At 39.0% G+C, this 27,291-nt stretch overlaps 1 protein-coding gene across 1 annotated transcript in view; it reads left to right on the plus strand.

Annotated features, from left to right (window-relative positions):
- The window catches only part of Pam (peptidylglycine alpha-amidating monooxygenase), a 163,830-nt gene that overhangs the window by 12,540 nt on the left and 123,999 nt on the right, over positions 1-27,291 (plus strand). The window contains exon 3 of the mRNA XM_028879086.2: positions 23,378-23,435. Within this exon, the coding sequence (XP_028734919.1) occupies positions 23,378-23,435 (58 nt within the window). The remainder of the gene's footprint in view (positions 1-23,377; positions 23,436-27,291) is intronic.

A 27,291-nucleotide genomic window follows, 5' to 3' on the forward strand; every position in this document is an offset into this window, starting at 1 on the left:
TTAAGCCTACTGTATTAGGGTTAAACCATTTGCTCCCAACTAAATTATCATTTTGCTATGGAAGTGCAAGTTCTGTTTACTTCATTTTTCACAATTGATTATACCAGACATAATATTAAGTTTTGACACTGTAGATGTGTTAAATATTAATTTTATCTTCTTAATGTATTTTTCATCAATGACATAGCACTTCTTACAGATATTTTCCTGTTATAGTTTCAGTTATTTGTGGCAAAGAATGAGAGCAGTAGAAACAAGAAAGAAGATAGATAGGCAGCCTAAGTAAGTGAAGGTATTAGAGAGGAAACTCTAATGGGGGTCAAACAAATTTAGAAGTTAACAAATAGTAGCTATATTGCTTTTCTGCTTTTATAACCACTCCACAGTACCAAATGGAGAAAAATGTGCCCAGGAGTTAGGAAATTAAGTTCCTGTCCTAAATAGTTTAGAGTTAAGAGCAAAAATTTATCTTACTCAACATGAAATTTCTATCTCTGCCAGAAGTAAACATCGCTCTCCCTTCTACCTATCATTTATTTCATCATCACAGTAAGCCTGAGTTTGGAAACCCACAGATATCGAGTCTACAGGACTTCAGTCAATTGTGGTGGGGGTCAGCTGAAATAAATAAGGCATTCATACAGTTGCTGCCCATAGCTTTTATGCTCTTCTCCACTTTTGTTTGTGATGACCTAAAACAAACCAAACAAAACAAAACAAAAACTTGAAGGACCATGGAAGCAAGTCAAAAGCCAGGCTATGCCATTGTAATGCTTTGGAGTCTGCTTTCATGTGGAAATCCCTAGTTCATTAGAAGATGCCCCTTCCCTTCTATCCTCCCTTCTGTCTTCCCACAGTGTGTGCTCCCCGAGATCCAAGTGTGTCATCTATCAAGAAACTTAGAGAGGCGTGAATCTAAGATAGTTTCCTTCCTTTAAAAAATGAACCGTCTCTCAAATGTATTTATTGTAGGTAAAAATTTGTAATATAAGGGAGAGTTGCACACCGGTTTCCTTCTGCCCCATTTACATTTGTTATGAAGAACAGTAATTTAGTTAAGAATGGCGCTGTTTCTTCATGTCAGTCAGTGCAGGACATCATCAGGAGGAGCTTTTTCTTCAAGGTGAACTGAAATCTAGTGAAATCTCAGCAGTGAACTGGAACCTAGTGAAATCTCCTCAGCAGTGAAATCAAAGAGTTGATTTAGTATGCATCAGCCTTTACAAGATACTGGAGGATACAGCTCAGTGCCTCACATTAGACAAGCACTCTTATCACTGAGCTACGTCTACAGCCCAACAGTTTCTAAAGTCATTTATGTCAAGGCATTTAAATAATAAGCAGAATTATTTTTTTTAAAATCTTTTCCTACTAAATATCAGTCTTCTAGGCTACTTCTTAGCCCCTCCCCCCAGCCTTCCAATATCTTGTCATCACTGTTTCTTACATTCCCTTTTCAGTATTTAAATGTCACTCATGGTCATACACTTAACATATTATGTTTTTTTTTTTTTTTTTTTTTTTTTTTTGGTTTTTCGAGACAGGGTTTCTCTGTGTAGCTTTGCGCCTTTTCCCGGAACTCACTTGGTAGCCCAGGCTGGCCTCGAACTCACAGAGATCCGCCTGGCTCTGCCTCCCGAGTGCTGGGATTAAAGACGTTCGCCACCACCGCCCGGCAACATATTATGTATTGTAATGAATATAGTGAATAATGTAATGAATATAATGTATAATGAATAATGCCTCTTGCTAATGAGGCATTATTTATAATTGTACCTTTGCTAGAGGAGCAAAAAGAAGTCTGAGTGTGTATCACTCTGGGGCATCTCCATTTCCTGTCTCTTCAATGAAATACCTGCATTGCTGTCTTTCTTGAGATGCGCTGCCGCTCTAAATTTCCTATGTTTATTCTAATCACAAAAGGGATTAGAAAAAGTGAAGTAATGCATTTGTTAATTAGCTAAATGTAGAAGTGCTGCAGTGTGCTGCCCATGACACCCATGCGCAGTTTTCTGCCTACCAGATAAAATAGATTCCTTAAGACAATAGATAGACATGGAACATGTGACTTGATGAATGTGTGAAGGGGAATGTGTGAACTTCCACTACCACCATCTTATTAAAGTCCTAACCCAGATTGATGGCAACACCTCCTGGTCTTGTTCATTACTGTATCCATCAAGCCTGAAATGTTGCATACTATACAAAAAAAATTAGCTGAATAAAATTTGAATAAAGGAAAAAGAATTCTTTGCAGATCATGAATGCCATCTGTCACACAAACACATCAGTGTTTATTAATATGGATCATGAGTTATGAACCTCACTCTCATTCTCTTCAGGTGTAAGTGGAATTCTTAAGTTCAGTGCTTTTATTTCAACTGCTTCCTAATTTCACACATTTGCATGTGTCTTAGTTAGGATTTCTATTGCTGTGAAAAGACACCATGACCACAGCAACTCTTATAAGGAAAATATTTCATTGGTGTTGGCTTACAGTTTCAGAGATTTAACTATTATCACCATGGTGGGACATGGCAGCATGCAGGCAGACATGGTGCTGGAGAAGGAGCTGAGAGTTCTACACCTTGATCTGAAGACAACAAGAAGTGAACTGTGACATTGGCCATAGGTTGAGCATAGGAGACCTCAAAGCTCACCCCCACAGTCACACACTTCCTCCAACAAGGACACACCTACTCCAACAAGGACACACCTACTCCAACAAGGACACACCTACTCCAACAAGGACACACCTCTTAATAGTGCCACTCCTTATGGGGGCCATGTTCTTTCACATCACCTCATGTGATTTTTCCTACTGTTTATCAGCTTATTTGTAGTATAATATCTAAAGTTCATGAATTTTAGGTGTGCAGTTCAACAAACGTTTACAAGTTTGTGCATCTGTATAATAGACACCATAAAGAACATTTCTGTCGCCCCAGAGAGCTCTCTTTGCTTCTGCACACTCTCCTCATTCCTTACTCACTTGTGTGCTGGTCTTTCCATTACTGTGGCTTGGCATTTCCTGCATTTATATTACTTATGAATGAAATTGCACAGCAGAGTCTTTCTCCCGACTTTCTAGATTCATCCATAACAAGTAATAAAGGTCCTTTGTTCCTTTTTATTTGGGCGAGTGGTTGCAGGGGAAAGCTGGATTCTTTTATTTATTTATTTATTTATTTATTTATTTATTTATTTATTTATTTGGGGTTTTGTTTGTTTGTTTGTCTTGTTTTTTGTTGTTGTTTTTTTTTTTTTTCCGAAACAGGGTTTCTCTGTGTAGCATTGGTGCCTGCCCTGGATCTCACTCTGTAGACCAGGCTAGCCTCGAAGTCACAGAGATCCACCTGGCTCTGCTTCTCGAGTGCTGGGATTAAAGGCATGTGCCACCACCACCCAGCTTGGGATGCTGGATTCTAACTGTTGTTGTCTCCATAGCCTGTACTTTTAATCATTACATTATTATGGTTTGGGGTCAAAATAATTGTCTTAATACTTTCTGATGTTACTTTCCTAGTCAAAAATTTTGACTGATTCTTCATTTTGACCAAATGCATTTCCTATAGCATGGTGTGGCATTAATTTCTCTGCTATATTGCCCCATTTGTGACACTTTTAAATCATCCTGTTTGTTCTTCCCGAATCCCCATTTTCTACCATATTTAATGCTTTTGTTATTCTTCTTATTTCAATGTTGTTTCTTATTTAATGTGTATGTGTTTGCACTGCATATGTGACTGGTGCCCAGAGAGGTCAGCAGAAGGTTTCAGATCTTGGAACTAAAGTTGCAGACAGTTATGAAGTGCCATGTGGGTGCTGGGAACCACACTCATGTCCTCTGCAAGAGCAGTGAGAGTTTTGTTTTTCTCCAGCCCCGCATCGTTTTTTTTTTTTTTTTGTTGTTTTTTTTTTTTTTTTTTTTTTTTTTTTTTTTAATCGGGGAAGTTGGTTTTTTTGAGACAGGCTTTCTCTGTGTAGCTTTGGAGCCTATCCTGGAACTCGCTCTGCAAACCAGGCGGGCCTCGAACTCACGGAGATCTGCCTGCCTCTGCCTCCCGAGTACTGGGATTAAAGGCGTGCGCCGCCGCCGCCGCCGCCGCCGCCGCCGCCGCCGCCGCCGCCACCACCACCACCACCACCACCCAGCCACATTTTTTGTTCTAATAAGCAGTTGTCTTTGACCATCTTGATACCCCTGGACCTCTTCGTGTTCTCACATCTTCAACCGTTGAAATCATCTTCCATCAACTTAGAATCTGAGTGCTTTTCTCTCTGAACCCATCAGAGTCTCCAGCGGAGTTGAGTGCCATAATTTATGCCACTCTTAGAGACCTAGTACATTGTCATGTGTAGGGATTGGTTAACACACACACACACACACACACACACACACACACACACACACACACACACACACTATGTCTCTGAAAGCCCTGTTGGCATATTATTCCTCTTAGTTCCGATTATGTCAGTCTATGCTCACACTGAACAACTATCTCCATCTGTATTTAAAAAGAATCTGTTCCTTCCAACAATACGGCTTACATATTTATTGCTTTGTGCTGTGTAGGAAGTTGGCTTTAGGCCCAGTAAGAATTGTCTGTCCTTAGAGCTACACCCCCAGTGCCTTGGAAAGTGCTTGATACTTAGTGAGCATTACCAGGTACTCGTTAAGGATCGTTATGCTCTGGGCTGGCGAGGTAACTCAGTCTGTAAAGTGTTATGTGAGCGGGAGGACCTGAGTTTGATCCCCGACATCATGTGAAAAAGTCACTCTCCATAGTTCATGCCTATGATCCCAGGGCTGGAGAGACAGACTCAGAAGGACTTCTGGCATTGGCTTGTCTTCCAGTCTAGCTGAATTGATGATCCTCTGGCTTAGTGAAACACCCTGTCTCCAGCAATGTGGAAAATGACCAAGGAAGACAGCTACCACCTTTGATTTCTGGTCTCCAGTTGCATGCACACACACCAAGAGAATGGTTATTTATTGGTTGTGTTCTTTGGTCAGGGCACAAAGCTTATTAGCAAATCTAGATTGATTAGGCAACTAGACTTCAAAGGAATTTATGGTTTAGGATGCAGCCTGTCTTTTTGGTTAAAATGGTTGGAACCACATAAGACTGTTTAGCGCCTTGGTGACTAAATTTAGGTCTTCCTTTGAAACCTCATAAAACCTGTCCTTTTCTGCTGTTTAATTCCCTGTGCTTACTGTATTCATCCTCAAGACTCTTGACCATGCTCTGCTCTTACCAAGCTTTTTGGTGCCACACCACCACCACCACTACTCACCTTTTAAAAAAACTATTCTTTTGAGACATAATCTTACTGTTTCCCAAGCTAGTTTTCAGTTCCTGGGCTCAAGAGACTGACCTAGCTTCAGCTTCCTGAGGTCAGGGACTGCATGCATTCACCACCTCCCGAGCTCCTTCTCTCCTGATTAACCTGGTTAATACATTCTCATCTTTCAGATCTCAGCCAAGATATCACTTTCTCAGAGAGAAAGCCTTTCTGCTCCCCTCCACATCCTCCCTTTGAAAGAGTTATCTCCTCTGGGTACCCTGTACTTCTTCAGGAAGTACAACTGCAGGAAAACTTCATGTTTACCTGACTTTATTTTCTCAGTAGCCTAGAAACCACACAAGAACAGGAAACATATCTAGTTTTGTTCACTGTTGTATGGCTCTTCCCCAGTGCATGTCAATATGAGACTCAATATATATTTCTGTAATAGACTGGGATATGGTTAATAAGTGAATGGTTCTCCACTGCCACCATCCAGCTAAAGTCTTAACTTGGATTGATGGTAATAATTCCTGGTCTGTCTCCCTTTCTCATCGTGCCTTCATAGCATCTCTTTAGTTTCCTCCAAGTTGTCTTCTGACAAAAATGTGCTCATGACTCATGGCACATGCCTCACTCACTCCCCACAGCTAACATGACATCCAGCATATCTAAATTCAAATTTAGAACAAATTAAAATTCTCTCACCAAAATCAGAAGGCATATTCTAATCAAGTCTGAGTCCTCCCCGTCTCCCACACCCTTTTCTGTAACCTTCTTAGGTCTTTGCAGCTTGTAGTCTCGGGATTTCCAGAGCTGTAATTTCTATGCCCATTAGTAGCTATCAGTGTCTGCCTCTCTATCTCAAGGTTCTGTTCCAATTAATTTTGCAGCTCAGAGTCTTTCTCTTCTTTGTCTAAATTTTTCCTCTCCAGTATTATAACTCAGACTCTCTCTTCCTCTTGGTTTTGAGGCTTCAATTTTATAATTTTTAAAAACCAATGCCACAGCAAGGTGTAGCATAAATCTTAAATGGCCTTATTAATAAAATCAAACCCAGAGCAAGGTATTGGGGTGAACAATGGAAGATCAGAGAAACAGAACAAGCCACAGCTACCCCACCTTGCCAATTTCTCAGCTGCTCCTGTTTCCTCAGACTAGATGCCTCTCAGCTGAACTGTGCTGCTCAAAAGCCTAAAAGCTTAACCGGGCTATAAGTTCCTCATCCATATGCCTTAAATACCTTTCTGCCTCCTGCCATTACTTCCTGGGATTAAAGGTGTGAGTCATCATGCCTGGCTGTTTCCAGTGTGGCCTAGAACTCACAGAGATCCAGGCAGATCTCTGCCTCTAGAATGCTAGGATTTAAAGGTGTATGCTACCACCACCTAACCTCTGATGTTTAATATTGTGGCTGTCCTGTTCTCTGACCCCAGGTAAGTTTATTAGAGTGCACAATATTTTAGGGAACACAGTACCACCACAGCAAGGCTATAAACGCAGTGATGAATTTTGTGTGCTGGATATTCTCCATTGGCTAACCCAGATGGATTTTTCTGTCTTACTCTACTAAGCTACAAGGGGCAACTTTTGTGGATGTGTCATTGAGCTGCCTCGCCCACCAATTTCCTTACTGATTGCACTCTGAGGGTCCAGTGGCTGTTTCTAGTCTAGGCATTCCTTCCTCTTCTTACCTCGTATGACTGTACAGGAATAGTTCGCTGCTGTTTCTTAACCTCTGGGATGTTCTGACATCTTTTAGCTGCTTCTCTTAACCTAGCCCACATCTGTTCTTGGTTATATTCTCCTCAGTTGTGCCATTGATTGGTACCTTCCCCTTCCTAAGAGAAAGTTGGTCCAGTTGTTTAAAGAATAAGTGCAGCATGTTAATGTTCTCGTCCAAAAGTGATGGGGGGGGGGTCAAGTTCTGTTCACAAGGTCTGGAAAACACATGAGCTCGGTGTGTATAACAAGTGTCATTGTCTGGTTAGAAGGTGGAGACTGTGAATCAATTCTTTTCAGTTCTTTCCTTGGTCTCTCAGACCGTGTAATCTTGAGAGGTGACAAAGCCTCTGTGAATGGCAGATGGAGTTGGGAAGGTGTCCTGTGTCTTCCCTTATCTCCAGTGACTTCCATCTGAGACCAAACAGTCTCTGCTATCCTGAATTCCCATCCTGTTTCTAGTCCTTCCAGCTTCACTGTTCCTCCTGGTGCTCTTAGCCTCCTCTATGAGACCATGAGGTTTCTGAAATCTGTATCAGTAAATATTGTTGTTCCGTTTGTAGGTTCTCCTATTTTCCTTTTTTAAGAAGCAACAATTTTTAGGGACAAGCTGTGTATTTCTATTTTAAAAAATTTAATACTTTTTCTGATATTGAAAGACTTGGGTGACAAACTTCAGTGTCTCACCTGTCTGTATTCTTCCATTTCATTCATTTCTCAGCACACCTTGAGTTACTTTGAAGTTATTTGCCATAAATCATGTGGATTTTTGTTTCGTAGTTTTTTTTTTTTAAAAAAAATACCCTTAATTTATAAAATAACCACAATTTTATTTTCGTTACTATTTTCAAATATTATACTCATTGCCACATGTTTCTGATTGGCGTGTTGTTTGAACATTAATTTGTTTTCATGGGGCTCTAAATATGTTACCAATGGCAATTCTTACTAAAAATGTTTCATAAGGATTTTAGAGGATTTTACTTTGTCCTCTTCCTTGTAATGTGTTTGTGAACAAAAATACCCAGTGCTTGTCCATGCTCTGGTTTTTGCTGCCTGATTCACCGCTGTGCCATTTAGCATGCCCCTCTATCTTTTGTGGTCCTTCTTCTGTTGCTACTAAATGCTTAGGTTTGTCTATTCTGCAGGGATATTTCATAGGTGTTAATAGATGCTACCAGCAGGAGATGCATGATATCTGACTGTCTCTGTTCTTAGGATATTGTAGTATTCTTTAATGATTGCAAGATCGGTTAACCTGTCATGTATACAGTCTCCTACCAGCTCTCATCAACTGGCTTTAGTTGGGATTAGTAGCCACAGATGACTACCATTGCCTAGATGTCTTAGAGGTTACAAATGGCAAGTATTTCACTCATATCATTCTTTACTAATTTGTCAGTGGGGATACTTATATACAAAGAAGGTTTCCCTCATAAACTATTTAATCACCTCTAAGTACCGCATATGTGGTTTATAACAATCAAGCTCCAGAGGTATTGGCTGCTAGATATTAACAATATAAAAGGCAATTTTATTTTTCTTTTAAATTGATTCACAAGTTAATTTTTGGTGAGAATCTTACCATATCACTGAAACATGTCTCCAATATTTGGCACCAGAAATCTCCTACCTACAGCCTCACAAAGAGCTAGGATTATAGGTACTCAAGTACCACACCCAGCTTGAAATTTTCTTAAAATGATTTCTAAGAGCCAAGAAGGAAGCTTAATTATGTAACAGTGATAATTTAGGTTTGTCTTAATCAGCACACTGTGTATGTTCATGTATGTGTAAGCCTGAGAAAGCAAAGGAAAAACAAATCTTATATAAAGCACCTAATTTAGTTTTTTTTTAAATTAGCAAATTTCCAAGCCATCGGGGGAAAAAAGGAATACCTTCTAAAGTAAATGGAGTATTCATATTTATGGTGCATATCTGAAAAAAAATGGGAATTTGCAGTTTCCAAAGCTGCTTGGCTCATCATGACTACATTTGCTAAGTGACTAGTTCTTACCCCTCATAGTTTAGAGGAATATATTTACAGTTTTCCTTCTCCTGAACTATTAATATTGCCTTTGAAGTTGAGAAATTAGAGTGAGATAAATTCGATTTGATAGCCACCTTATTAAAGAAAAGGAAAATAAAAATGCTTAAAGGAAAAAATGATCCAACACCCAGGAACTATTTTTGGAGCAATGAGACCTTTATAAAAGGCTATTAGTCATGTACATAACAAGATCAACAAACTAATTCAACCAACAGTTCCGATGCCAGTTGGTCCCAGAACACAATGAAGAATTACCCAAAGCTTCAGCCCTGAAAGCACAGCCCAGTACCTGGAAATAGAGTGGCAGAAAGAGCTGTGTTGTAACTGCCTGTTGCTAAAATAGAGATGTTGATTTCATGCAGAGGAAAATCAAAGAGCGGTCCAAAGTATGTTTTTATATTTGATTTCATAACTCCTCTTAAAAGTTCAAGGAAAAGGATGCAAATTGGTCAAAGTGTTTCTTTTATGGATGGAAGTCTCAGAACAATGAAAATGTCACTGGAGAAAGGCACGAACACAATGACTTTGCCCTTGATCACTATAGTAAAATGTATGACACCATCATTAAGTGTTATTCCACTTCTTTGGAAGGAAAAAAGCCTCATTTTTTTAGGAGACCCAAGTGCCTTACATAACTGACTGACTCTCCATCTTTTGTACTCCAGAAGATCATCATCAGGTTTACTGACCTAGACATGGGCAATTTGTGTATTCTGTTCCTGTTTGCCAAATTCACTAATTAAGAGCTACAGCTGGAAAAGTCTAGATGAGTATGTTGAATTAACTCTGTTGTTTCACTAGACCAAAGCAAAAAGGTTCCCAAAAGTTCTGAACATGCTAAGCCAATGAACTCAAATGAGTTCAGTCGTTCAAAGATTAAAATTAGAATTATGAGGATTTGGTTTTGATTTCACAAATATGCTGTTCTGACCTTTTGGCTGTCCATAAAAGACTCCTTCTTTGTGCTGGCATATGTTTACCCCACTTCTGTTCCAGTATTTGCCTTCTTTAGCTCAACTCAGTCTGGATTTGACAAAGACAGTTGTGTTCTGTGCCTTTTCCTTATTGATGATTGGATTAGAGCTGGGTATTGAAGGTCTCAAGGAACTGAAGTGCTTCTTGAATAGTTTTAAGCTCAAAAGGGACCATGTGGGAGAGACTGTTCCTCTGCTGGCTTTGGAAGCAGCACTGTGTGGGTGTGATGACGGGGACTTACTGTGTTACTGCATCCATCATGTTATGAAAAGATAGTCCCAGAGAGAAAGGGCCAAAGAAGACAAATCTGAAAGCTGAAGTTGTCTAATTCCTGGATGTCATTGTTGATTGGCTGGTTGGAATAATGTTCCAGGATCTGCCCCAAATGCATTCATTCTACTGATGATTCTTTCTTAGCCTTCTTACATGTGGACAAGGTGCCTTATATGCTCTTTGGATAAGTTGTCTTCTTGATAATGTTCCAACAACTGTGTGCTTATAGGTTTTAGGAACAAACACTTCATAGCTATAACAATGCACTGCTATTTTGTGCTTGGTCATTGTGCCAATTTTAAGTGCCATGTACAATGGAATAAAAATTGAAGTGGAAATTTTCAAGTGGAAAATTCTGCTAATAATTGCTATGTATCAATACAAGCTTAGGAAACAATCTACCAGGAAGTGAAATATCACGCCAATTCCAGGAGTCACAGTCCAGTGCAAGTAGCATACAATACTATGTAAATTTTATGCGCACATATATGTAACAGTTACAATTCATGCACTATTAAAATGTTCACAGAAAATTAGGATTTTAATTTCAGTATATAGTCCACCCATGCTGGCCTTGAACTTGCAGTGCCTAAACTCCAAGCACTGGGGTTTCAGGCCTGCACCATCACACACAGCTCTAATTCAGCACCTTGAGCTCCTGATCTCATACAAGGGGAGAAATACCTTAAACTATTAATAAGTTATCCCTGTGTCCTCTGGTTCAGACAGTCAAAACAACTATTTATTGAGCTGTCTCCTCTCCTCCTCTTTTTGTTTGTCAGTGTGGCATCTGGGTATTTGGAAAGAATGGCCTTAGGCATTTTATGAATGGCCTTGAGCAAGAAAAGTCTCAAATGAATGGAATGTATGGCTATCATCCCTCAGTTGCTATCAACTCTGGAAGCTGTAACTGTAGAATTACTCTTTCTTCCTTCAAGGGACTTCCTGTTGAACATCTCTGCCATGTTTCCTCCCTGTTTCCATCCTCAAGGCCTGCTAGAGAGCCAAATATGTTTTGTTTAAGAGAGGAATTTGACTACAGCAGTTTAATATTGTAAAAAAATATTAGTTCTCTTGTGACCATGTCCTCTCTGTAACACTGGAGCCTTGCCCAAAGCTGTCAGATCAGTGTGAATACATTGAACCCTTTTGGATTGGTACTTCAAGTTGTTTGTTTTAATCTTGAATTTGTGTTTTTCCTTACTCTTTCATTTGAAAAAGTGTTCACTTTTCTAATACATCTCTTCATTAGTTCTTGTGGATAATAATACATTTAAATCATTGTGTATTGAAAGAATCCAGTGTTCAGATTCTAAGATATGTAGAGCCTATTAGTCTATGAACAGTAATGGTTTCCTAGGTTGAAATGAGCTGGTATCCATTGAGTTTTACTCAGTAGATTCTGCTAAGTATACTCTACTTAAGTAAATGAGTATTATTTCAATTTTTTCTTTACATTTCTGTTTTGAATATTTGAAACATTTAAATAACTTACTGACTCATCCTTTTTCCTCAGTCTTCTCAATCTGTTTGATTTTTGTTGCTAGTATTGCTGTTTTTATTGTTTTGCTATTTTTATTTTCATTGATATTCTTTTATCCCCATTTCCCATGTTACTCTTGGCCATGTGGCCATCACTGAGGAAGGTAGTAGGAAAAGCTTGTGGTGACTGCCATATACCACTATTGCAGGCATTACTTTGCTTGGAGAGACAGTACAGATAACAGGGCTAGAAGGGTTGGGAAAAGTCATGGGGACAGTGAATGTAGCTGGGACTGACCTTACCTGGCCTTGAGAAGGACTTGAGTCATGAGAACAGAGTCTGTAGTCAGAGTCCTTAGATGAGGATCCATAGGGAAGAATATGGTCTTTAAAATACATTAGGGCTTAGATGCCCCAATATGAATATTCTATTCTGGCTATGCCTTTGAGCGTGCCACTAACATGGATTTAGCTTGATGCTCTTATTCAACACTGTCTAATTCTGAAGGCATTCTTCTCCATTGGCTCTCTGACATAAGTTTCTCATTATTTTTTCCACTCCTGTCCTGTTGTTCCTTAGCCATTGCATACTATCGCTAATTCTTTTGGGTTTTCTGATTTTTTTTTTTGATGTTTTATTCCTTTTATACCCACAAAGCAAAATTCTAGTCTCCCCATCATTCAACTGCCATCCAGCTTTTATGTTGTACACATTTGCTTCTTGAAGCCAAAGTTTTCCACTGAACTCCAGATGATCTAGCTGCCCTTCAAGCTTATGTGTTGATTTTTCAAAAGCACTTAGATATTTCCAACTTTGTCTTCTTGTGTTTTATATCTCAAAGAGTGATACAAATTGTGCAAACCATGTATCTAGACGGCTCTAATTTCATCTCTGTGGCTGTGATAAAAAAAAAAAAAAAACATTCTAAGCAAAAAAAGCAACTTAGGGGAGGAAACAAACGATTCACTTGGCTTATTTTTCCACATCACACCCCATCATTGCGGGAAGACAAGGCAGGAACTTAAGCAAGACCTTGAGTCAGAAACCATGTAGCAACACTGCTTAATGGATCACTTGCAACTTCATGCTTAGCTAACTTTTGTGTATAGCTTAGGACCATCTACACAGGAAATGGTGATGCCTACAAGGTACTGGGCCTTACTACAACAATTAACAATCAAGACAGTATCCCACAGACAAGCCTGCAGGACTGTGTTATCTGATCAGTTCTTCAGTTCACAACCCTGTCTTCTCTGTAAAGTTGATAGCTAATGTTAACTAGGGCATGTACCATCCTTGACTCTGCTTCCCACTTCGACTCAAATATACACTCAAATCATATTTTGCCTTTCAACAATCTCCAAAATCCATTTTCTTCCTGCCTATTTTGCCAACATCTCCTGGATTCAAACTATTATCATCATTTCTCTGAACACCTAAATGTCTCTTTGCAAGGCTCATCTAATTCTTCCCTAGAAATGACCATTTCTATGAGAAATTTCAATGGTTTACTCTTACTGTTCAGAGATGCAAAATAGCTAAAGTCCATAGCAATAATCACAAGGCGCATGGATGTCGCATCGGCTTTTCCAGTCCAGTTAAAAACAATTTACTCTGCCATGTGCTATGGCATATATTTCCTCAATCACACCAAGTTTTCTCCAATTATAGAACCGTTGACAATACGTTTTCCTATGCTAAACCATTGGCAGCTCTGCTCCTCTGGACCATTTCCTCCAAACTGCTCTCTCTTACAGCTGCAAGTAATTTTCCTATACATCACTTAAAACAAAAATTTAGTATTTATCTGTGTGATTATTTCCTGTAAAATAGTAGTCTATAAACTGTGCAGTGTAGATGATCCTTATACATGCATAAGCAGTACAGTGTCTGCTTCCTGGGATTTGCTCAGCTGTTCAGTTTTGTCACTTAATTAATAAAATATAGCCATAAAGGGATAAATTTCTGTGTGGTATGAATGGAGATTTAACAATGAACAAGTGTTAGAGACATGACTGTGACAAGATAGAGATATTACAATGGAGTCAGATCACACATAAGCCATTTGATGTTGAAATGCTGTGTTTAGGGTGGAGATGATGGGACCTTTTCCATGTGGACAGAACAAGTACATTTGATTTCCAGGTTTGGGGTGTGTGTGTGTGTGTGTGTGTGTGTGTGTGTGTGTGTGTGTGTGTACATATGTACTAGAGGAAAGTATGTGTAACTAGGTAATGTTCCCAATAAGTTCAGAATCATGACTGTTTACACATTTACGAGAAACTTAATTACAAGGAAATAGCCAGTAGCTTCAGATTGGGAAAGCCCTTACTCAAGACAGTAGAGTTTCTGCCTCACAAATACCCTCCCCCAACAGAGACACAAGTGCACTTCTACCACTTTTAAAACCTTGTGGTGGCAAAAATCAGTTCATTACACCCCATTATAATGAAAAGTATGAGAGTGCGGAGAAGTTCCGAGTGGCGTCTTCCTTCACCAAGAAAATGCCTTTCGCACCATTGGCTCGTTCACGTTGGTGATTCCCAAAGAGCTCATGCCAGCAGTGTCTCTTCCATTGAGCTGCTTGGCATTGAGAAACTGTCACCACCAGCCACAGTGAGACTGTAGTCTAAAAATAAAAGCAGGATTCTAGAATGAAGTAACTTAAGGATAAAATCCACTAACATTTGATTCTGTATACAACTCTAATGGGGGGCACACAAATTTCAGTTTGGCCTTTCTTAGACCACGCATTTATTGACTCCAAACAAGATTATATGTTGAGATTTCAAGGAATAATGTTAGAGCTCTCAGTGTTTGGTGCGAGAGGGTTACAGTCTGGACTGGCAGGGCTGTCCAGAGTTGGTAGGGTAGAGCTAGGCATAATGATGAGGATGAGAAGAGTCTTAAAGAATCACTTCAGACGGCCTCACATAAACTCTTCACCATGGCTTTCACTTCCTGAGTTCAAAGGGAGGAAGATGAGTGAGACTTCGTTGAAACGTGACATCCTGGAATTGCATCTGCAATGAGGCTCTCTCACTGTCTCTCTGTCTCTGTCTGTCTCTCTTTCTCTCTGTCTGTCTGTCTGTCTGTCTCTCTGTGTGTGTGTGGGGGGGGGGTGTAGTGAGGCCATCTTTGGAGGCTTTCTTCAGTCACTCTCCTTAGTTCTGGAGGCAGCGTCTCTTACTAAATGTGGAGTTTACCAATGTGGCTGACTGACTGTCTTTCATGCTCCAGGAACTCACTGGTCTCTTTGCTTCCTGTTCAGCCCCAGCACGAGGACTGTAGACATATGCCACCGTAAGGGTATTTTTGTGGGTGCTTGAACATCCAAACTCAGGTCCTCATGTTTGGAGAGCAAGAACTTTAGCAAATGAGCTATCTTTCCCGCCATCTTCAGTTACCTATTTTAAATTCTAACTTGAAAGAAAAAAAAAAGTTCAATGCTTTTGCTTCAAGAAATCTTCTTCTTTGAATGTTGCTCCTTTGCTCTGGCTTCTTTTTATACTAGGATGAAATGGAGGGAATATATTCCTCCAAGTCAGGTCAGCATCAATATTTTAGTCAGGGAATCTATTGCTGTGATAAAACACCATGACCAAAAGTAAGGTGGGGAGGAAAGGATTTGTTTTATCTTACAGTTTGGAGTCAGTCCGTTATCCAGGGAAGTCAGAATAAGAACTCAAGGCAGGAACCTGGAAGCAAGAACTGAAGGGGCCATGGAGAAATGCTGCCTTGCTCGTCTATTTTCTTATAGAATTCAGGACTTCTGGTCCAGGGGTGGTACTACTCAGAGTGAGCTGGGCCCTCCCTTAGTAATCATCAACCAGGAAAATGAACCACGGGCTTGCCCATGTCAGTTTGGTGGGGCATTTTCTCAGTTAAGACTCCATCACCTAAAATGACTAGCTTGTGTCAACTTGACATAAAAAGCTAACCAGCACAATCAGTTTCTTAAGAACATATATTCAAGTCACCTTGGGAAACAGCAACTTGATTCCATTACCTATTGGGGTCATATGTGTTAGGCAAAGTTCTCTAGAGATACTGAACTAAAAGTGGATACTCAAATTTATATTGGTATAGAATACTCTAGCTTGAGATAGACTGGGGATATACATGGGTGATTGGGTCTCATAATTATCAAGACTAAGAAGGGTGATTGTGAGGTAGGGGCCCTGTATGACTCAGTCCAGATCAAATGCTCTGAGAGTCTGAGAGCAGCTGCTGTAAATGCTGCAGTCCAGAGCCAGAGTCTGGGATTCTGATGTCCAAGTGCAAGAAATAACATCCCAGCTGTTCTTTCTGCATCCCTAATTGATTAACTGAGGCTCTGTCACATCGTCTATACCTAGTTCACTCAGAATAGCACACAGATTACCTCTATGACCCCCCCCACACACACACTTCTCCACCTCACCCAATATTCCTTAAATTGAGTGTAAAATAAACCTATCCATATAAAGAAAAACACTGAACAATTATTTTCCAAGTGTTTTCTTTTTCTTGTGATGAAAATTCTTGTCAGAGAACCCTGATGTCCTTCAGTTCTTTTCCTGTGTGCATTGACAGAAGCATCAGATGCCCTGGGGTTCTCATGATCTCTGTGTAGAGATAGTTTGATGTTGTTGTTGTTATTTTAACAGAATGGATATGGAGAACATGTAGAGCTTTGTGGATGCTTCATGGTTTGGGTTCGACTTCATGTGTGTATGACTAGGAGTTGGTAAAGAGATTATGACCCACTTTCTGAGTAACTACTTATTCTGCAGCACAAAACCAGTTTCTGTTACAAAATGGTTCCTCTTTCGCTGGGTATTATTTTTTCATTGTCTCTGTTCATGGTGTATATCATGATGTTTCGGTACACACACACACACACACACACACACACACACACACACACACACACACACCACCAAGCAATTAATATACTACCTTCCTTCTTCATCTCATTATTTTCGATAGTTCTGGTAATTTAACAGCAGATAACTATGGTAAGTTACCACTAACTTTACTATACACAACAGAATATTTTTCAAGAGAGCAGACAATTGCAAAGCCAGAAATACTGAGCCATATTATCTGTTTGGAAACCTATTTTGGTCACTGCATTCTCTAGTCTTCTCAGTAAAGCCAGTCTGGGGAATTCTTTCTGCCTGCACAATAAAATGATATTATCCAATCAGGATCAAATCATAGCATTCAACACTAGAATGTGAATGGTACCTTTGGTTTCCCCAAACAAAAATTACTGGTTTTATGTCAACAGCTTCTACATGTAATAGTATACAGCTGGTTTTGTTTGTCCCATAATAACTTAAAGAAGCAGTTGGCTTTATTAGCCTCATTTTCCACAGAAACTATTGCATCTCAGTTTTTTAAAAAAAGACTAAATAAAAACAAAGACTATTATTTCTTACAGTAATGGCCATTACCGAGCTGCTGTCTGTGTAGGAACCCATGGTTAAAAATACTTAGTAATAGAATATCACAGGAGTTCCTCAGCAATAAGATGCCCAACCTGTATTTCTAGCATACACCATTTTTTTTTAAGAAAAAAGAATATGCTTCTCCTATATAGTTCCCCATAGCCGCAGTAGAGAGGCATCAGCATTATCATCTCCCTCCTGACTCAGAGTTGGCTGATATGCCAAAACAGATAGTACTGGAAAATGTGGCTATGTAGATTCTTGTTATTTCTCCCTTTTGTGCATCTGAGCCTTGTGCTAGCAGTTGGAATTTGCAGGACCTCGCAGACAGTCCCCTGGCACCAAGCTCTGATACAATGCTCTTCCCACAGAGTGGAAATGAACATTCATGATGATGTATGGAAAATTCTGTGTGCTCAAATGGAAAGACTATTATAGTGGTCAGTAAGGTACTATATTTGTGCCTTCCAAAAGCCTTAGAGAGGAGCATTGATTTGAGTTATGAATGTGCATTTAAATGACTTGACTTTGCAGAAACAAAATGGTGACAATGGAATGGCTGTGGGTCTACTCTGAGTCACTGTCTTCTATTATCAGGCTTTTGTGAAACATTTGCAGGTGATATTGGGAATTTAGGAGACTTGGACTAAAGCTTCTAATTAAATTTGTATGTATCTTTGATTTCCTTATGGCTTCCATTAATCAGATAAACAATTGAAGTTGTATTTTAAAACTGATAATAGCGCCTTTAATCCCAGCACTTGGGAGGCAGAGGCAGGCGGATCTTTGTGAGTTCGAGGCCAGCCTGGGCTACCAAGTGAGCTCCAGGAAAGGCGCAAAGCTACACAGAGAAACCCTGTCTCCAAAAAACAAACAAACAAACAAAAAAAAAACACAAAAAACAAAAAACAAAAAACAACAACAACAACAACAAAAAAAAACTGATAATAGTTTTCAAACATGGAAGACATCTGAAAAATACCCTTTTAATTGCTCTTTTTGTTGTTCGTCTGTTTCTATTTTTGTTTTGAGACATGGTCTCACTATATAACCATCACTGTCCTGGAACTTGCTATGTAGACTAGGTTGGTCTTGAACTCAGTGGTCTGCCTGCCTCTGCTTCCTGACTGCTGGGATTAAAAGCATGTACCACCACACCTAGCTTCTTTTTCCATATTGTAAAGCAGAGTGCTATAATAAAGTAGATATTAATTTTATTTTATCAAGCTTAGATAATTGTTGTTCCTGCAATCAAGTTACTCTTCTTCCTTAGTGTCAGTTTTCCATCTTGAAAAAAATTCTGTCATTTACCTACCTGATGGTATTATCTTGGTAAATTACTGAAATGGAAAAGTCTCAAATGAAACAATAAACCCAATAGATGTTCTCTCTTTTACAAAGAATCACAGGCTAAATTCTGACAGAGTCCATAAAATATCTGATATTTTTATTACCTTTGTATATTTGATTATGAGTACCTGTGGGCATTATATGGACATGTGTGTGACATGCTGAGCTTGTGAAAGTCGGAGCATTATTTGGCAGTTTTCTCTCTCCCTCTATTAGGTGGATCCTGGGGATTGAACTCAGGTTGTCAGGACTGATAGTAAGCCCCTTTCCCCACTCAGCCACGACTTGGATCCCAGTTATTTGAAATATTTTTAATATTGTTGAACAATAAAGGCTGTAAGATCAAGATATTGTTTAAAAACAGTGTTCTGTACGTTTATCATTTTAAAAAGCATAATTGGCTTTGCTGGCCAATAGTAATTTATTATATCACAGATATGATGTTATTGATTCATTTGTTTCTATTTTGTGAGAAAGGGTCTTGCTATACTGTTCATTTTGGCTGTCCCAGAAGTGATTAAATGGCCCAGAATGGCCTCACACTTTGGGCAGTCCTCTCGTCTCCAGCATCATGAATGCGAGGATTCCAAGTGTGAGCCACATCACCACTTTTCCCTCTCTTTCTTTCTTTGATAATGCACATCCCTCTTTTCTTGACATCATTGCCTTCAGCGGATGTGCTATTTCATAAAAAAATTGTTTGGTCACTGCATTTATCATAGTTAGTACATGAAGACACATAGCACTAACATTTTAGATGGATTATTTCTTACAGCATGGGATTTCAGCTTAAAGTATATGCATTACTGGTGACCCACTATAAAATTAATGTGATTCAGTAAAAAAAAAAAAAAAATTATAATCACCAACATAATCTTTCAAGTGTTCGAGAAATACCATTTTCCAAAACAAAAAAAAAAACTACATGCCAGGGATCAGAAACCAAAAATGGTATTTATTTACTTATGAAGAAATTTAATTTTATTTGAATATACAATTTAGTCTTTATTAAAAAGTACAGTTTGTGAGATTTTTAAGGGCTAGTCACAATTACAAGTTTAAATAGATTAAAATTGAACACAATGAAAATGACAAGAACTATATCTCATTATCGCTGATGGTCTTCAGGCATAAACTATAAAGGCTTTTAATCCTATTCCGACATTAACTACCTGGGTGGCCTTAAGTGGATCAACACAGTAATTTTCTGTTAAAAAATAAAGAGATGTACTGACTGCTAACTCTTCTCACAATGCACTTGTGAGAATGAAACAAATAGCATTGTAAAGAATATGCGCACTCATGTTCTGCCAACCTCGAGACCACTGAAGATGTCCATGAATCATCCGTTACCATTTGTCTGTCCAATTTGCACCCTTAAAGTGGTGCATTCTTCACGTAGATTCTGGACTCTTATCTCAGTTCTAAGTACCATACTGTGGTAATAAAATATTGCAAAACCAAACCTCCTGTTCCTTTTACAGCTCTTTCCCCCATTTTATTGAACTGTGTGGTTTTTCAGAGCTTTCAGCTGAAGGCAAATTATTGATTGGCTATACTGTGTTTTTAAATGTGCTCAGTTTTAGGGAAAAGGCGTTTAGTCTTTTCTCCATAGAGAAATTATTCTTTGTCTCAAAAGTGGAGCATAAGTAAGTTTGCACATCAGGCTGTGATGGTTCATGGTCGACACTGGTGCTGGGCTCGTAATAGACTTTCCTCTCCCCAAATAACTGAGTAAGATACCTGTCTACTTCTCACTTCCTTTTTCTCTTCCTTTCCCTCCTCTCTCTCTCTCTCCTTGCCCCTTTTTTCCCCCAGATTTTTATTTCCTTTCCTGTCTTTATCTTCTTTGCAATGAACTTTAGCATCTTAGGAAATAACCAGCTGAAATGTAAACATTTTCATGGTCAAAGAAGATATAATCTAAGAATGTAAATTCATCAGAGAAAAAACATTCCCAAGTTTTTCTAGTTTTTAAATTGAGCAGTTGATAAGAGCAATAAATCACAGCATGGATCTGATGTTAACAGTACTTTCCTATATTTTGTGTAATTATATATATGCATTTCATTTTTGCTTTTAGATTTTGTCAAGAGAATCAGATTGTGCAATTTGATGTATCCATTTAACTCAGTAAGTTTTCTGGTCCAGCAGTAACTTGAACTGGATCAGAACAAAAGAGTAAAAGCAGCACTTTTTTCAAATTAAAGGAATTTTGGTTTCATTTGAATTTCATCCCAGTCTTTTGGGGTTTTGGTTATAAATACATGCCTTAACTGCTTCAGTGTGCTCTTGCTGCTATCCTTCTTTTGAGTTGTTACTTATCACATTGCTTTAGACTATCTGTGATGTGTTAGCTGAGCTATGTTCAGACCTCAGCTGCTATATGTGTGGGTTCCCAAGACCTGATATGAGTTCACGTGAGAAGGATAGATTTTATTCAGTCGGGACTCTTAAGGGAAGCTTATCCGCTGTGAACTAAATGAACCTTGCCAGGACAACAGGGAGGCAACCTTTTAAGTTTGGGGTGTGCTGACGATTATGAAAAGGGTTTGTCTCTTGTGCGTAGGCCATCTGGGTTTGTTAATTGGTATGACCGGAAGGAGAAATAGTCTTTGTGAACCTTTATGACAGGTTTCCTTAGTATGGGTCAGAGAGAGCCACCAAGAGCTGAGCAGTATTCCTTGGACGTGAGAAGACTGTTTGAGAAAGCAGACTTACATCTTAAGAGGCAGAGGAAGGTTGTAGAATTGGAACCTCTGTGCAAAGCAGCAGTTTTAATAGGCATCCGGGGACCTAGCTCTATGTACTAATTTTAGGCTAGTACAGACAAAACTTTTTGTTTGCAGAGTGAAGCAAGCATCTTAAAAGATGGTGGAGTCATGCTAGAGGTGCAGGGTTTGGCTGTGCAACTTGTGTTAGTGTTTTTATCGAGTTTCTTATATGTGTTTATATGGAGGGGGCGGAAAAAATGGTTTGAACTGAGAATCTAAAGTTTGTGAAGGCTCAAGTACATAGTTGAGAAGTGGGGCCCAAAGAGCATGACTAGAATTTGATCAAAGGGACAGTCTTGTCTATAGAACATCTTTGCCGAGCTGTTAAACCTGGGATTGCCTCAGTTTCCCTGTCTGTAAAGTGACGATAATAATAGTACCTACATTGAAAGGTACAATTATGAAAAATGGTGGCACATCCTAAGATCTCAGTGAATATTCATTATTTTCATTCCTAGGTTTAAAGTGGAGTGATCGTGTCTGTCTACCATATTGGATTGCTTTAAATAGCACAATAGAAGGACAACACTAACTCATGCGTGATACACAATAAGCATAATTCTAGAAATTGCAGCAGGGGTTATAGGAGTCACAAAAAAAAATAGGTTCTAATACTTATATCTCATGATGTCCAAATACAAAAAAATATGAAGGTTACTATTTTTTAAATGGTAGTGTTTTATAGCATCAATTTTATAACATTACAAAGATATTGATGAATAATTTTAGACCCGGTTGTTCATGGTTTTAAGATGTTTAGATGCCACTTTATCTGCATATCTTGTAAGTCCTCCATACAGAGTTCATTGTTCCAGTCTTTTTGTGGCTCTGCCTCCTAGTGCAACTTTTAGCATTTCCCTCCCCATTTTCTAAAAGAGATTTTAAGAAATGAATCTATTTTCTCAATTGAAAAATGTCATAAAGCAAAGTGGTAGCAATGGCTGAATCATATCTTTGTAATTTTTCAAATTTTGCAACTTATTGTGTGTATTCCAACCTCTTTGTTTCCTAAGACAGAGGTTAAAAATTAAGTTAAATGCGTGATTTTTAGCTGCTAACTCTATATTTAGGGACACTCGGATGGTCTGTATCTGTGTGGCTGGGGTCTGTTGATTCTAGCACTCTGCAACAGTAATGTATGAAGAATGAATTATTAACTGGGTGCAGCTACCTCTGTATCATCAACCATAGCACACACTTCACTGCATACAGATTTCCATTTAGGTCTTCCTCATAGGCCTGCTGTCTTCAAGTTCAGGCTTTTATTACTCAATTTCTCCTGTTTCATTTCTTTATTTTAATTTATTGTTTAGAGCTAGGGTCTTGCTATGATATGCAGGCAGGTTTGAATTTCTGGGCTCAATCCAGAGTAGGTGGGACTATATGCACACTCCAGCACACCTGGCTCACTAAAGAGTTTAATGCTAATGTATGTGACATCAAAACAAGAAGAGTGACCATTTCAGTAAAGGAGCAATTAGTGGAAAAGGAAGACTAATTTGAGATTATGTTGAGTTCTTAAATAAATTACATGAAAATCTAAAATCAGAGAGTAACCATATGCAATATTATATCTAAAACCAACTTTTGCTAATAATATATATGGTAATTAATGTTTGTAGCATGTTTAAAATGATATAGGAAATTATTTAATTTTATGAATAGCAAAGATGATCAGAACAACCTCTTACTATTTTCAAAGCAAATGCATTTTACATATTTTTAGAAAAGCATCTAATATGTTGCCTTTTGGCTGTGACCATGCTAGAATATCACTTATGATGATGACCCTTGTAAACAGGCTTTAAAACTGTTTAGAAAAGCACCATATAAAACATTTTAGTATCTGTGAGTTATTCAGACTCAGCTTTTCTGCTAACGTGCTGCCCAGCCTTCAGCAGGTATTCTCACCTCACTGGAGTACTTCCACTTTGTTCTTAGAGGCCATGTATTTAATAGTTATCATTTCATTCCTCTTCTTAGTCATTTAAAATAGGTTTTGTCTATTTCTCTTTTTTTACAGTCTGACACATACTTCTGCATGTCCATGCGTTTGCCTGTGGATGAGGAAGCCTTTGTGAGTAAGTATTCTTTGGATAGTAGGGGACGGGAGAACAGTGATTTGAAATCAGTAAAAGGTTCGCTTTGGTGCTTATGAGTGTATTAATCTTCCACTGTCAATTTCCAAAATGCATTTATCATGCCTAATGCAAAAAGAAACTACAGGCAGCCGCTGGAGACAAGATTGCACACTGTATCTGGAGAGATTCACGAGTCGTGGTAGCTATAAGGAGGTGTGTGCCGATATCAGTGGTCACCAGTGCTGTGTGGTCCCATTTGTACAGTATTGGCTTTCTGTCTGTAGCTGGATTCTTAGTTCCTCTCCACTCAACAAAACTGTTTACCTGATGGTTCGTGTTATAAATAGACTACGCTTAGAATCAACACTGGAGAGGGTAATAGTTTACCCATCAGATTAGGTAGGTGGAGAAAATAGAAAGGAAAGAGGAAGAGGGGGGCAGAGAGAAAAAGAAGAGAGAGAGTGAGGAGGAGAGGACAGGAGAAAGAGAAGGAGCCCCCATTCTCTTATTTACACTGTAGGCTAGGGAGACTCTTAAATGACAAGTCCTTCCCAGATGTATCTTTCAGTCACCTAGGAGAAGCGACAAAGCACCATCTGTTTCTATCTAGCTTGTTTTAATTTAAGAATCCCTTATGACAGACTTTTAATATGTAGGGAAGACATGTGATTGACAGATTATTTCATGTTCTTTTTTTTTTTCTTTCTCTTTTTTGTTTCCTGCTTTTCTTTACGGTCTTAAAATGTTGCTGTTGGGAAGTTAATGGTAATGAGAGTTGTACTTTGGTCCCATGCAACTAATTTTCAAGTGGGCTGCCTGAAATGGCTATTATGTGACTAGTAAAACGTGTACAGCGTAGCCATGGGGCAGTCTGGGAATGAATTTTCATGAGGTGCTTCCCGCAGGATTGTCCATTATAGACCTGCAAAGCCAGAATGATTTGCATGTAGGATTTTTTTTCTCTGCACTCTGGCTGCAATAACAACGAAAGAACACAACTTATAACAGCACTCTCTGCACAGAATTTGCTCAGTAGTGGCTCTCTGAGAATGAGAATAGCACCATGACAGGCTGAACGTTGCCTGAAGGGTTTTTGGTGTAGTAGTTGGACATTACCCAGGACAGGCTTAGTGTTCCCCAAGGCTAAACCAAGTAACTTTAAAAATAGAAAAACAACTTAAGGTCCTAATTATAGTGTTTTTGAGTAACCCCAAATGTAACTTAAAATATATTCATTCATATCCTTGTGTTTGGCAGCCAAGGAGAGAAAACTATTTACCTATAAAATGGATTTTCTTTTCTTCACCAGTATTATATCTTCTCTGTTTAAGTTCAGGGGTAGTTTGAATTCCTCCCATTTCACACTTGCTCTATGGAGAAGGCCATCCTGCACACCTGTGTAAACACAGTTGTCATAGGTCACAGCAGAATTAAGGGGTTCACATGAACAGTTACTGCTTTGTTTCAGGGGGTTGTGAGAAGTGTGTGGTTTCGGGCCTGGTCACTCTAAGGACTATAAATATGCCCTGGAATGTGTTATTGCTGTCATAATATTAATGTGTTTACTTTTACATAATTTAAAATTGTGAAGTACAAGTAAATATATTCAGTCAAGTAATTGAATAGTCATGGGGAACACATGAAGCTCTGTTCTAGAACCAGGGTGCTAACATTTCTTTATTTTCATAGGCCCCTCTCTTCTAAGATTACAGTGCTTCCAGCTCCAAGGCTATCAAACAGTCTTCTATGATCCTAACATGTTTTTTAGCATTTCTTCCTTTTTATTGCTAGAAGGATCTCATGCATGCTACAGATGTAAGAACCTGTTGTAAAGACAATTTCTATCCATCAGTCTTTTGGCGTCTAGCAGATAACCTGTCACCAACTTTCATTAGTGGCCACATTCTAAGTGTACCGTGGAAAGGCAGCTGTTAGCACCAACTGACCATTTCTACAAAGGCATACGTCATAGAATGGGCTTGGTGCCAACACTGCATGTTGGACAGGTGGTTCGATGAACCTTCTCAGAGTCCCAGAGTAGAAGCTGTGGCTGTGTGTTGAGTAGAGCTAACCTGTTCCAAGGAAGTCTGATGAGAGATGACCTCTGTACTTTCCTGTGCCTTGCTCAGATTCTGAATCTCAGAATTTATCTCTTCTGATAAGTAAAATTTGATAAGGCCCCTTTATAAGATTAGGTTGGATTTTCTTACTTAGTTTTCCTTTTTTAAAATATGGGTTATAGCATCTCCATTTGTTCTTTCTTTTCTTGAGATGCATGGCTCCTCTCCAACACCCTCTCCATGCATGTGTACACACATAGTACCCCACCCACGCATATTGTATACTCTCACACAAAAAAATTAATAATTCTCAGTATTTGTGTTTAGATGACTTATTTAACTCATTTTTTAAAAAGATACTTAATTATCGAGAAATGCCGTGTCCATCATCATAAATATGAATTAAAATAGGTACTTACTCTAATGATGATATGGAACTTTATATTTGAACAAAATTAGAACTTTACCTAAAACATTGCCTTTGTTTATAACAAGCAGTCAGAGGCTTGCATGGACAGAGGTAAACTAAAATCTGCATTTGACCACTGAACTGTGGTGCTGTCTGAAAGGTGTTTTACAGACACTCAGAGGAATTGGCTGTGACAGCAGCTCACTCAGCCAAGAAATTTGACTGTCATCTTCATCCACTCGCTTTCCCTCACATGGGTGACCAGTAAATAAATGTGTCTTTTCCTTAGTGAATGATGGCAGTGCCATACCCATCAGATAACTCTGTACAAATGAGGTAAGCGGAGCTGAATCGAGAAATAGATGAAATTCATCTAATGATCCATCACTTCTCTTTTTCTTGAGCCTTTGCATTGATTACCAAGCAACTACTATTAACAGAACTGCACAGTTGGGATAGAACATTTCCAAATGTGGCTGTTCTTCAACAGCAGTTATGCTGAGGTGAAAAACTGCAGAAATGCTCGGGTTTCAGTGGTGCTAGACACCTACCAGATACTGTACCAGCAAAACCCAAGGTCTATCAAGGTGCAGTGCTTAGAGGCACATTTTATGGCTTGGACAGCAGTAAACAAAAAGGTGTGTGTGCACACTTGTGTCATTATGACCTTCCTGATTCCAAACAGGTGACTGGGTATCTTCTCCTTTTCTGGCCAGAATTTTATCCAACATCAAGTATACAGCCTTCTGGCTCCCAGGTGACCACTGAGAGCCTTCCAACAGGCACCATCAAGAGCTCTCCCAGTTTGGCATTGGTGTTGTTTAGTGAAAGCAACTCTTGATAACACAAAGTGAATGATGCGGGTGGTCCCAAGTGAGTGAACAGAATCTCATTTCCTCGGTTAGAATCATGGAGTCAACATGGTGGCCACACCTTTTCTCAGAGTGTTTTTGAAGGTCCTCAATGCTTTGGCCGCCATGTTTCTGACATGACTATACCTAATTGCGCCTAGACTTTGCTCGGGCAATAAAGAAGTGTAAGAGTAGAAGTAGGAACCATTTGATTATGTTTTGTAAATATAATTAGATACAAAAACATGGTCTACTTGGGGAAATCCCCAAGAGGGAAGTAGGCAAGTTTTAATCAGGGCCTGAAAAGTTGGCCTATTTCCATATATAGAGAGGTGAGGAATATCACAGGGGCTACTCGGAATGAGCTTCACCATGTTCTGGCTGCATAATGAGGGACAGGTTACCACACCACTCTCTTCAAGATGCATCTATATGTGAGGAAGAGAGACCTCACTCAGTGCCTTTAGGATGGTGGTTCTCAACCTTCCTAATGCTGCGACCCTTTAATACAGTTCCTCATGTTGTGGTGACCCCCA

The sequence above is a fragment of the Peromyscus leucopus genome, chromosome 13, assembly GCF_004664715.2.
Source record: "Peromyscus leucopus breed LL Stock chromosome 13, UCI_PerLeu_2.1, whole genome shotgun sequence".
NCBI lineage: Eukaryota > Metazoa > Chordata > Mammalia > Rodentia > Cricetidae > Peromyscus > Peromyscus leucopus.